Here is a 12,946-nt window from a genome sequence, read left to right on the forward strand (position 1 = left end):
GCTTGCAGCCTGTTAACCAAATGGAAATGGATGCAAATTGGTAATTTTTATTCTCCTGCTGGCACAGGGTGGGTAACGCGCTGAGGCCGCTAGCAGGAAATTGGAGCATCAGCCCCAAACCCGATTTCCCCTCGATGCTCCATTCTCTGCCCAATCGGGAATCAGGTTCGGAGTGGCGTTGAATGGAGATACTTGACCACAGTATGCAGCATTAGGTGTGATTCTACAATTGCACCACATTTGCGAAATAATCCTCAGCGTGCTCGAAATTATGCTGACGACCAATTTAAGATTGCCATCCAGGCTCGCAATGTGGTACATTTGCTTGTACTGGAAGCTACATATATTAATACACAGGGTCCTGTTCTTTGCAGACAGAATGAACATGTACACACATTGCACCTATTTCAGCTAAACAAAATAAGTGACAGACATTCACGGGGATCTGATCCCATCTTTACCTGTTCGCCTTTCCAATTTTCAATTTGTTTGTGCTTCTCTGGTGCGTCCATTCTAATTAGATTTTTTTCCTCGTAACTTCAAAATGTTTTGTTGGATTATCTGAAGCTCTCCCCAGTTTTCGAATTCTTTCTGCAAGTACTGTGTGGATTCCAAATGTGAATCATGAAGCCTGGAAATAGCTTATTCTGTGGACCCAAGTGCACTCGTAAGAAATACATTGTGGATTGTGCGCATGCTGTTTCCTGGGAGCATCCTGAAATCGTACCTCTGCTCTGCAATAAAAACACTTACACAGGACCTAAACTAGCATCTTGCAATGCTTTATTACATCAATAGTGTTGCAGAAATATGTAGTTGGCACAATGGGGAAATAACTAATACATTTGAATTTTCTTCACTTGCTTTCTCCACCTGCTCCCAAGGTGCCAAAATCTGTTGGGAACCTTTCCATACTTTTTGACTGACCTCCAGTACATGTTCTTCATTCTCAGAAGGTCGGGAACAAATACATCTTCCTCCCTGGAACTGCTGAAAGGCAGTCGACAGAATCCTGTCTGTGCTGCACAGCTGAGGGAAGCTTTTCAAAATGCCTGCCAAAGCCTGTGCCTTGAGGCAAATTCAGTCACCTCATAAATAATGGAGGTGCCTGACCTTCAAGCTAAAGTTGTCAGGTTCAGTTCTGCTGAAATGGGTGGAAATTCTGGGACAGCCCTCGTACTGTAAATTATGGATTAGAACTGGACTGAAATAATGCAATTCAAGTTGCCTACACAATTTTAACATTTGTAATTTGCACTATGGGTAATTGGGATTTGTTCGCCACTATTCTCCCCATCATTTTTTTAATAAACGAGAATAAACAGTGAACAAATAAAGAACATTCATTATTTTCTCAGCGGGTGACCACAGTAGCTTTGTACCCCAGAATAACAGACTAAAAACTTCTCCAGGAACATTAACTTAACGATGTGAGCTGCCGGCTTAAAACCTTAAAGCGGATTTTAAAACCTAAGGTAAGTAGGCAGTGAGAATTAGTAGGCGGTGAAGCAGAAATTTGTCACGGTTATGCGAGGCGTGAGGTGGGACGGCTGTGCTAATGGTGGCCAGGAGGAAAGCGAGTACATCCTTCTCCAGCAGTCAACTCGAAAGCCATTTAACATGAGTTTTAGGATGGGTGTAAATCTGCCTCACTGGGCTCACAGTCGCAATTCTAGTTCCCTACGTTGGAACCACGTCACTTTTCCCCCTACCCTCACTCCCAAAATCATATGGGCGTGATTCTCCGCAGCCCACGACGGGTCGGAGAATAGCGGGAGGGCCTTCCCGACATTTTTCACGACCTCCCGCTATTCTCCCCCCCCCCCCCCCCCCCCCGCCCCATGACACGAATCGCTGCTCGCCGTTTTTTACGGCGAACAGCGATTCTCCCCAGGCCGATGGGCCGAGTTCCCAGGCCTTTACGGCCGTTTTCACGAACGCAAACACACCTGCTCTCACCGTTCGTGAAAACGGCCGCAAAGTGCCGTCCCGGACAACCATGGCACCGATTGGCACGGCCGTGAAGGGTGGCATGGGCCTGCGATCGGTGGGCACCGATCGCGGGCAGCGGGTCCGAACCCCGCGCACTCTTTGTTCCTCCGCCGCCCCGCAGGATCAGTCCGCGGGGCGGCTGAGGAGCATGATGGCCCGCGCATGCGCGGGTTTGACGCATATGCGTGATGACGTCATCCGTGCATGAGCGGGTTGGAGCCGTCCAACCCGCGCATGCACGGCTGACGTCATCGTGCGCGTCAGCCGCCGTGACGCTTGCCGCACGGGCTTAGCGATGGTCGCTAAGCCCGCGATGCCATGCTTCACGGGGCCGCACTGCTAGCCCCGCCCGGGGGGGGGGAGAATCGGGTCCCGGGAGGGGGCGCGGAGGCTGGCGTGAAACACGGCCAGTTTCACGGCAGCCTTTACGACTCTCCGCATTTGCGGAGAATCGCGTCAATAATTCTGGGCCCCTAACAGCTTATCTGCTGAGCCACTTGAGACATGGAACCTTGAATAACTGCCGAACTCTGCTTGTGAACCAATAAAATCATGCATTCTGACAAATGATCGCTAAAAGTTCACGTGTTTTAGAATGGGTGTAATTCTGTTCAGTGGCTGCAACTACTTTGAATCATTTACTTTGCCATATTTTACTTAGATTGATAAACAAAAATGTAAGAGTGTTCTGCTCTTACACCCAGTGAAAATGGAATCACGGAAAGTAGGACAAACTCGGTTGCCAACCTACAAGAATGAAAAATACAAAATTGCCTCATTATGGTGGGATATGATTTCCACCATCTTTAATTACTATACAAAAGCTGAACTGAGTACCCTCTCTATAGAACATGCCAGGTCCTCACATAAAGTATTGGGTGTGACAAGCAAGATCTGTTTCAACCTATATAAATCGATTTAAAAGTTTGTGCAACATTCAATAACAATACAGTCAAAAGCACTGTTGCCTCACAGCGCCAGGGACCCGAGTTTGATTCCGGCCTTGGGCGACTGTCTGTGTGAAGTTGCACATTCTCCCCATGTCTGTATGGCCTTCCTCTGGATGCTACGCTTTCCTTCCACAGTTCGAAGATGTGCAGGTTAGGTGGATTGGCAATGCCAAATTGCCCTTAGTGTGCAGAAAAAGGTTGGGTGGGGTTACTGGGTTATAGGGATAGGGTGGAGGTGTAGGCTTAAGTGGTGTGCTCTTTCCACGAGCCGGTGCAGACTCAATGGGCCGAATAGCCTCCTTCTGCACTCTATGTTCTTTGTTCTCTGTGCAGGGTAGGTGGATTGGCCAAGTTAAATTGTCCTTTAATCGGAAAAAATGAATTGGTACTCAAAATTTTTTTAAAAAACGTATAAATGTTTTTCCTTGGGCAGGAAGTGTGATCCCCCCCCCCCCCCCGCCCCCCCACATTCTTTTCTAATGGAAGGCCGCAGCACAATACATCAGATCACTTGGAATACAGCAAGGCTGTTGTCAGGATGTTTTCCAAAAGACAGCCAAAAATAATAAAGGTAGATGGACGTGTTTTCATCAAGCTCTGTCATTTTCTGCTAACTGCGATGTATTATTTATGGCCCAGCATTTGCGGTAGTAATGATGGTGGAACTGTCAGCACTGCCCCCATTACTCCCCCGAAACTGACAGCAACCTCTGGAGTGGGCTCGTGTGCAATTAAACAGAAATTCCAAAGTTACTGAAAGTCAGAGAAGTGATTCTACACTTCTCCGTGTGGTGTGAAATTGAAGATCCTGCAAAGTGCAAACAATTAGAAATCACTAAACTGATGAAAGCATCCCATTTTATACTGTAATATCACTGTTAAAAAACTCATCAGTAGCTATGTCTGGCTGCTGAGGTGTAACTGAGTTTTACTGGTTTACGAAGTCAGAACTATTGTGAAGGAATCTCTCTGGTCCTGGAAAGCTAATTTTATTCTTTTTACTGTCAAAATTTTCAACCTAATAAAAATTCTACGTTAGTATATATAATGTACTAAAATAAAGTAAATTTCTTTATGATATTTAAGTTTCTAATCTGGGTGTCCCAATAATTACGGTTGGATCAATACATTTCAGTTCCTGGTTTACTGTCTGTGAGAATACTTCAATGCGATTGTCCGCTCACCCTGATTGATGATCTCACTATAGCTGGATACTTGGAAATCTGCTTGACTTCATGCCAGATTCAAACTAACTTTGGGGAAGGGGAAAACCATGCTGGAGAGACAGTTAAATTGTTGTGTGCAGGGTTCTTTGAGGTTAGTGATAACTCACTGCAAAATCCAGGCTCACGAATAAATGCCATTGATTCCTCATTGAGATTATTTTCAACCCAAAATCCTCTGATTTTAATTATTTGTTTATTTTCACGTTTCTGCAAAGATTGCAATGCTTGTGTTTTCTTTGTGGTGTTGGTGTGGTTGATTTTTAGCTGAGTACTCTTCATGGTTTTGTTTGACTCAGTTGGATCTGCACCCTTTTGCTTTCTTTCTGATTCTCTGTAGGTTTCCCTATCTTGTCACTCTGTGAGCTTCCGGTACGATTCAGTTTCTCCATTTCCAAGGCCTTTTCCATCTCCGTGTAGTAGTCCAAAGCCTTTCGCACAGGGTCGATGATGTGTTGCTGCAAACACAAACATCACTCTTTAAAACTGCTGATATTTAATATGAGATAGTTCAATATAATTCCAAGCAGGTTCAGATAACTTTGCCTTCTTAGACAACTTTAACATGTCGAGAGATAATCCTTTATCTCTGCAGTGACACTGTAGTGCACAGCAAGGTAGTGTTCATCATGTCATGAACATCTTTAATTTTTTTTAAATTGCTTTATATGAAATGCATTTATCAATGTTTCGAGGGGAACTGGGGACATCACATGGTTAGCGAACTCTGCTGTTAACTCAATCAAGTTATTTTCTCATGTTTTAACACTTTGTTGTGTTACTAACAGCACTATTCGTAACAACAACTGGAGTACAGTGGCCAAACAAGGTTGGTCACCCTTTCAAGATTACAGGCAGCGCGGTAGCACAAGTGGATAGCACTGTGGCTTCACAGCGCCAGGGTCCCAGATTCGATTCCCCACTGGTTCACTGTCTGTGCGGAGTCTGCATGTTCTCCCCGTGTCTGCGTAGGGTTCCTCCGGGTGCTCCGGTTTCCTCCCACAGTCCAAAGACGTGCAGGTTAGGTGGATTGACCATGACAAATTGCCCTTAGCATCCAAAAAAAAAGGTTAGGAGGGGTTACGGGGATAGGGTGGACGTGAGGGCTTAAGTGGGTCGGTGCATACTTGATGGACCAAATGGCCTCCTTCTGCACTGTATGTTCTATGTTCTATGTTCTTATGCCCTTCCCATCGACAAATAAGACGAGTAATAAATGTTGGCTTTGCTGGTGATACCCAAATTCCATGAACGAGTAGAACAAAATGCCTTACTAAATTCAAACCTTTTGATCATTCAAAGTTTACAGCATAAAAATACTTTGAGTTATTCACAAATGGGCTGCACATATCCAACAATGTTGAAATGCCACAGGTAATTGTGTATTCATGTTTTTTTTAATATAAATTTAGAGTATCCAATTATTTTTCTTTTCCAATTAAGGAACAATTTAGCGTGGCCAATCCACCCAACCAACACATCTTTGGGTTGCGGTGGGTGAAACCCACGTAGAAACTGGGAGAAACTCCACACGGACAGTGACCCGGGGCCGGGATTCGAACCCGGGTCCTCAGCGCAGTAGTCCAAGTGCTAACCACTGCGCCACGTGCCGCCCGTATATTCATGCTTGCTTCCAGTTGGAACAAGGTCACTTTAAGATGCCAATCACATGACATATTGATGACATCATCGGCTGTTGCGCAGAAAAATGGGTAGTCTGGCCTAACAGCCTGTAAACACATTTCCAATAAAACTCTTGTTTGTTTGTACCTTCATGGTCTGCAAGTCTATCCTCTAAAAATACCACAAAGAATCTGGCGGTGAGGAGGTTGGAACCACACTGGCAGACTCCCGGAGAAGTGAAATAAAATATAGGAAAATAGTCGATCCATGCGCAGACACCCGAAAAGAATTAAGAAGCTAAAACTTTGCAACACCAAAGCTGGCGACGGAAGGGGGCCAAATATATAGCAGCCGTCAAAGTAACCAAAATTTAAACGTATATTTCGGATGAAACAACATCGAAAAGAAGCTCGCCACATTCTCTGCTGGGAAAGATCTAGAACCATACCGGGAGCACTGTGAGTGGCAAGTACCCTGCAACAATACTTTAGAGCTGGGGCTCTTCCAAGACCCAGAAGGAAACAGGCTGAGCTCAGGGTTACTTGTTTGAAAAAGAAGCGAGATAGTGCTAAATGATTTGTGGCACATTGTGCTTACGCAAGCACCTTCTGCATTAAAATAGTGGGAGTTTTTGCTGGTGTGGGACCATGAGAACACCGAGCGGTGGAGGTCATGTACTGAAAGATTTGGTTATTTTGCCCAAGCAAATAACATTACAGCAGATATTGTAGTCCCAACGTTCCTGAGTGCAATGGACGGAAATCTGGCGCAGTCAGAAAAACCAGGCTCAAACACCTACAATGAGACTGCGGAGATGTTGCAGGGCCACTTCTCACATAAACCTTTGGTCATCGCCGAGAGATTCAGGTTCCGTAAATGTAACCAACAAAAAGATGAATCAATCACAGTTTGTAGCTACTTTGAAGAAATAAGCAGAATGCTGTGAATTTGGAGATGTCTTGAATGGCACCATTGGAGACAGACTAGTTAAGAAGCGAAGGCTGTTAACAGAAAGCCAATGAAACCTAAAGAATGCTTTAAAGACACAACCTCAATGGAATTAGCAGCTAAGGAAGTCCAAGAGTTAAGTTTGAGCACTGGAATCCATAAAATATCGGCCGACACCTGAACACTGACACAGGTTCGTAATTGCCACCAATGTGCAAAAATTGGGCACACAGCAACTGATTGAAAAAAAAAATGAAAATCGCTTATTGTCACGAGTAGGCTTCAATGAAGTTACTGTGAAAAGCCCCTAGTCGGCACATTCCGGCGCCTATCCGGGGAGGCTGGTACGGGAATCGAACCGTGCTGCTGGCCTGCTTGGTCTGCTTTAAAAGCCAGCGATTTAGCTGAGTGAGCTAAACCAGCCCCTGATTGCTGAAGTAAAGATGTAAAATGCAGGAATTGTAATGGAGAAAGCACTTGACGAACTATATTCCACCATCAACAACCAAGAAACAGATCACCCTGAAGCCCTGACAATCGTGGCTGGAGACTTCAACCAGGCCAACCTCAGGAAGGTTCTGCCCAAACTCCATCAACATACCTCCTCCCCCACCAGAGGTGGAAACACCCTGGACCACTGCGACACGAGCATCAAAATTGCCTATCGCTCCATTCCCTGACCACACTTCGGCAAATCCGACCACAAGTCAGTATTCCTACTTCCGGCTTACAAACAGCAACTCAAGCGTGCTGAGCCAGTCAAGAAAACCGTGCAGTGCTGGTCCAAGGCATCAGAGGACACTCTTCGCGATTGCTTGGAGTCTGTGGATTGGTCCATATTCAAGGCCGTGGCAGCTAACCTGGACGAGTACGCAACCACCGTCACAGACTTCATCAGTAAGTGTGTCGAGGACTGTGTACCAAAGAAGACAATATGGGTATTCCCCAATCGGAAACCCTGGCTCAAACAAAAGGTTCACTCCGCGTTAAAGTCCCGGACGGAGGCGTTCAAGTCTGACGACCCTGACTGATATAAGAAATCCAGGTACGACATACAGAAAGCCATCAGGGACGCCAAAAGACAATACCGCATCAAACTAGAGTCCCAGGCCAACGACACAAACCCGCAACATCCATGGCTGGGCTCACATGAGATCACAGCCAACAAAGCAAGGCCAGGCGGAATATCTGGGGCTGGAGCATCCCCCTCCGATGGACTGAACAAGTTCTATGCCCACTTTGAACAGTCAGCCAATACATCTGTGGCACCCGCTCCAACAGCCCCGGACACACCCATCCCCATTATTACAGTCTCGGTGGTAAGAGCTGCCTTCTTGAGAATAAACCCGCGGAAAATGATGGGCCCCGACCGAGTCCCTGGGCGAGCACTCAGAGCCTGCGCTGACCAGCTGGCGAGTGTATTCGCAGATATCTTCAACACCTCACTTCTCCGCTCCGAGGTCCCTACCTGCTTCAAGAAAAGCACCATAATACCAGTACCAAAGAAGAACAGGGAAGCATGCCTCAACGACTACTGACCGGTGGCCCTGACGTCTGTTATGAAATGCTTCAAGCGGCTAGTCATGAAAAGGATCAACGTCAGTCTCCCAGATGGTCTTGATCCATTGCAGTTCGCCTACTGCAGCAACCGATCCACAGCAGATGCTATCTCTGTGGCCCTACGATCAACTCTCGAACATCTCAACAACAAGGACACCTACGTCAGACTGCTGTTCATAGACTACAGCTCCGCCTTCAACACCATTATCCCAACAAGACTAATAACCAAACTCTGCAATCTTGGACTTGACCCCTCCCTGTGTAGCTGGATCCTTGACTTCCTCATCAACAGACCACAATCTGTCAGGATAGGCAACAACACCTCCTCCACAATAGTCCTCAACAACGGAACCCTGCAAGGATGCGTGCTCAGTCCTCTCTACTGCACTCCCTATACACACACATGACTGTGTGTCAAGATTCAACCACAATTCAATCTATAAGTTTGCAGACATAAGACTGTGGTGGGTGTATCTCAAACAATGGTGAATCAGACTACAAAAGGGAGATAGATAATAATAATATAATAATTGCCTATTGTCACAGGTCGGCTTCAATGAAGTTACTGTGAAAACCCTTAGTCACCACATTCCGGCGCCTGTTCGGAGAGGCCGGTACAGGAATTGAACCCCCGCTGCTGGCATTGTTCTGCATTAGAAGCCAGCTATTTAGCCCACAGTGCTAAACCAGCCCCAAAGTGCCCACGACTATGGTGGGCCGTATCACAAACAACAACGAATCAGACTACAGGAGGGAGATAAATCTCTTGGTTGCATGGTGTAACGAAAACAACCTCTCATTAAATATTGGAAAGACAAAGGAACTGATCATTGACTTCAGGAAGCGTAGTACGACACCCCCCCCCCCCAAATCTACATCAATGGCTCCGAAGTGGAGATGGTCGAGAGCTTTAAGTTCCTGGGGGTCTCCATCACCATCAGACTTTCCTGGTCCACTCACATTGATGCAACAGTCAAGAAATCCCACCAACGTCTCTACTTCCTATGGAAGCTAAAGAAATTTGGCATGTCTGCATCGACTCTCACAAAACCTCTGCGGATATGCCATAGAGAGCATCCTATACGACTGCATTACATCTTGGTACGACAACTGCTCGGCCAAGATCGCAAGAAACTGCAGAGTGTGGTGAACTCAGCCCAACGCATCACACAAGCTTGCCACCCCCACATTGATTCTGTATACACCTCCCGTTGCCCCAGGCGGGCAGAGAGCATTGTCATAGACCTCTCGCACGCAGGCTTTGCCCTCTTCCAGATCCTTCCATCAGGCAGAAGCTACAAAAGTCTGAAGATCCACACATCCAGACAAAGGAACAGCTTCTTCCCCACAGCTACTAGACTCCTCCATGACTCTCCCTTGGACTGATCTGTTCCCTGTAAGAACACTATTCACAATGCCCTATACTGCTCTTGTTGAGCCCTTGCTCTGCACTGTAACCAATCTCTATTTGTTGATGTACCATTGTCAATGTACTCTGTCGATTATTCTTTTGTCTACCATGTACGTACTGTGTATGTTCCCTTGGCCGCAGAAAGATCCTTTTCACTGTACTTCAGTACATGTGACAATAAATATCAATCATTAATCAACCATCATTAACTGTGGTTAAAAAAAAGGGCACATCAAACATACGTGTTGGGGAAAGAAATTCTAAGTTCCAAACGACAACTATAAAAAGCATGAACTAAATGTACCAAATAGAAAACAGAATAGAGAGAAATGATCCACGAGATACAAAAAGGGCGCAAGAAAGGACCAGAGTCACAGTCAGATGATGAATTGTCATTGAACATAGTGCCATTACAGGCACAACAAAATGCTTCTGGGTCACTCCTTTACTAGACAGTGTCACGTGAGAGTGCCTTCAAGAAATGGGTGTTTTTTTATAGAATAGCTGTAGTGGGTGTACTTTTTGATTGGCAGCAGAAATGGCAGATGATTATGAATTGGTTCATAAATCAAAGCTTGGTTTCCAACATCAGCTTCAGCCTGTGAGGGATAGAAACTGAGGAAAAGAGAAATACTCAAGTGGTAGAGGTAAAGGAGATCTGATGGGAGGTAATAAGGAGAGTGTACCTCAGATTAAAAAAGAAATGCAAGAGGGTGGAAGAGAAATGAAAAGTTTCAAATGTTTTCACTGTAATAAAATAGGCCATGTAAAGTCACAGTGTTGGTGGTTGAAGAAAAGCACTGGAAAGGCTGATGTGGTAAAACAGGATAAGACTGTGGGGTTTGTTAAAGTGGTGAAGGAAAGCCCAAGTGAAGCGATGGAGGTACAAAAGATTGAACAGCCTAATCAAGAGGTGATTAATAAGAAGGTGTCAGATCTCTTTAAAGAATTTACTTGTGTGGGTAAAGTTTACTCATGTGTGCCAGAGGGAGCAGGTAAAGAAGTCACAATTTTAAGAGATACGTGAGCTAGTCAATCTTTAATGGTAAGAGATGATGAGTTATGTAGTTTGGGAAGAATGTTGCCACAAAAGGTGGTAATATGTGGAATTCAGGGTGAGAAGAATAGTGTTCCATTATATAAGATAAGGTTGGAAAGTCCAGTGAAGAGTGGTGAAGTGGTGGTAGGAGTAATAGACAAACTATCTTGTCCAGGAATATAGTTTATCTTGGGTAATGATATAGCTGGATCACAGGTGGGAGTGGTGCCTACTGTGGTTGATAAGCCAGTGGAAAATCAGACAACTGACGTGTTGAAGGATGAGTATCCTGGGATTCTTCCAGATTGTGTAGTAACAAGGTCGCAAAGTCACAGGTTAAGACAAGAGGAGAAATCAAAGAGTGAAGATGAAGTTGAAGTGCAATTATCAGAAACGATTTTTAATCAGATGGTTGAAAAAGAACAAGAACAGGTGGAGGATGAGGCGGATATTTTAGTTCAGGAAAATTAGCTGAGTTACAACAGAAAGATATAGAAATAAAACAGATGTATCAGAAAGCATACACGGAAGAGGAATCTGAGTGTATACCGGAGTGTTAATACTATAAAACTGATGTCTTGATGAGAAAATTTACATATGAAAAGTGGGCAGATGTTTATCAAGTAGTATTGCCGGTAGGGTATAGAAAGGAGGTGTTGCGAGTTGCACATGAGGTACCAGTGGGAGGTCATTTGAGAATAATGAAAACTCAAGTAAAAATCCAAAAACATTTTTATTGGCCTGGACTACATAAAGATGTAGTTAAATTTTGTCGATCATGTCACACATGTCAAGTGATAGGGAAACCTCAAGCAGTGATAAAACCAGCACCCTTAATACCCATTCCAGCATTTGAGGAACCTTTTACAAGGGTCTTAATTGATTGCGTAGGACCGCTTCCTAAAACGAAAAGTGTGAATCAATATTTTTTGACTATAATGGTTGTTTCTACTAGGTTTCCAGAGGCCATTCCGGTATGTAATATTACAGCTAAAAAGATTGTGGAGGAATTACTTAAATTCTTTACTAGATATGGACTACCCACAGACATACAATCGGATCAAGGATCAAATATTACCTCAAGGTTATTCAAAGAAGTTATGGATCGCTTAGGAATAAAACAATTGAAATCAACTGCGTACCATCCAGAATTGCAGGTAGCGTTAGAAAGGTGGCATCATACATTAAAGACAATGTTGAGGGCTTATCGTCACATGGATGGAATCATCACGCTCCTGAAAGAGTTTGGCGCCTTCTCGGGCTACAAACTCAACATGAGCAAAAGCGAGACCTTCCCGGTACACTCACAAGTAGGGAGGGTCAGCACTAATGGGACTTCTGTTTAAACAAGCCCGACACAAATTCCACTACCTGAGGATCCAAATAGCCCATGACTGGAAAGGGATCCACAAATGGAACCTCACCAGTCTGACAGAGGAAGTAAAAAAGGACCTGCAAAGATGGAACACACTCCCACTCTCCCTCGCGGGGAGAGTACAGATGATCAAAATGAACGTACTGCCCAGGTACCACTTCCTATTTAGAGCCATCCCGATCTACATCCCCAAGACCTTTTTTACAGCACTAGACAAACTAATCATGGCGTTCGTATGGGGGGGGGGGGGGGGGGGGGGGGGGGGGGAAGAATGCTAGGATCCCAAAGAAGGTCCGACAACAAACAAAATCCGGGGTGGGGGGCTAGCCCTCCCAAACCTACAATTCTACCACTGGGGGGAAACAGCCGAGCGAATAAGGGGATGGATCAAGGAGCCAGAAGCCAAGTGGGTGCGCGTGGAGAAAGCCTCCTGCAAGGTGACCTCCCTCTGGACCCTCGCCACGGCGGCACTCCCATCCCCACCCAAAAAACACTCCGGCAGCCCGGTGGTGATAGCCACCCTCCAGTCCTGGAACCAACTACAGCAGCAATTTGGCCTGACCAAAATGTCGGACAAAGCTCCCATCTGCAACAACCATAGGTTCACACCAGCGCTGACTGACGTCACCTTTAAAAAGTGGGGACAGGACTGAGGGACAGTTAGGGACCTTTATACGAATGGCACGATCGCAACACTGGACGAACTGACAGAGAAATTCCAGCTAGCCAGGGGGAACGAGCTACGGTATCTGCAACTCAAAAACTTCCTATGAAAGGAGACAAGGACGTACCCACAACCGCCACAACAGACATTACTGGATGCAA

The 12,946-nt window shown here is 45.4% G+C and overlaps 1 protein-coding gene across 4 annotated transcripts in view; it reads right to left on the bottom strand.

Annotated features, from left to right (window-relative positions):
* Positions 1-4,344: 4,344 nt before the first annotated feature.
* The window catches only part of LOC119962123 (high affinity cGMP-specific 3',5'-cyclic phosphodiesterase 9A), a 162,784-nt gene continuing 154,182 nt past the window's right edge, over positions 4,345-12,946 (bottom strand). For all 4 annotated transcript variants that reach the window (XM_038790029.1, XM_038790030.1, XM_038790031.1 and 1 more), the window contains one exon: positions 4,345-4,623. In XM_038790029.1, the coding sequence (XP_038645957.1) occupies positions 4,444-4,623 (180 nt within the window). In that variant the 3' untranslated portion in view covers positions 4,345-4,443. The remainder of the gene's footprint in view (positions 4,624-12,946) is intronic.

Source organism: Scyliorhinus canicula, chromosome 2 (assembly GCF_902713615.1).
Source record: "Scyliorhinus canicula chromosome 2, sScyCan1.1, whole genome shotgun sequence".
In the NCBI taxonomy this organism is placed as follows: domain Eukaryota; kingdom Metazoa; phylum Chordata; class Chondrichthyes; order Carcharhiniformes; family Scyliorhinidae; genus Scyliorhinus; species Scyliorhinus canicula.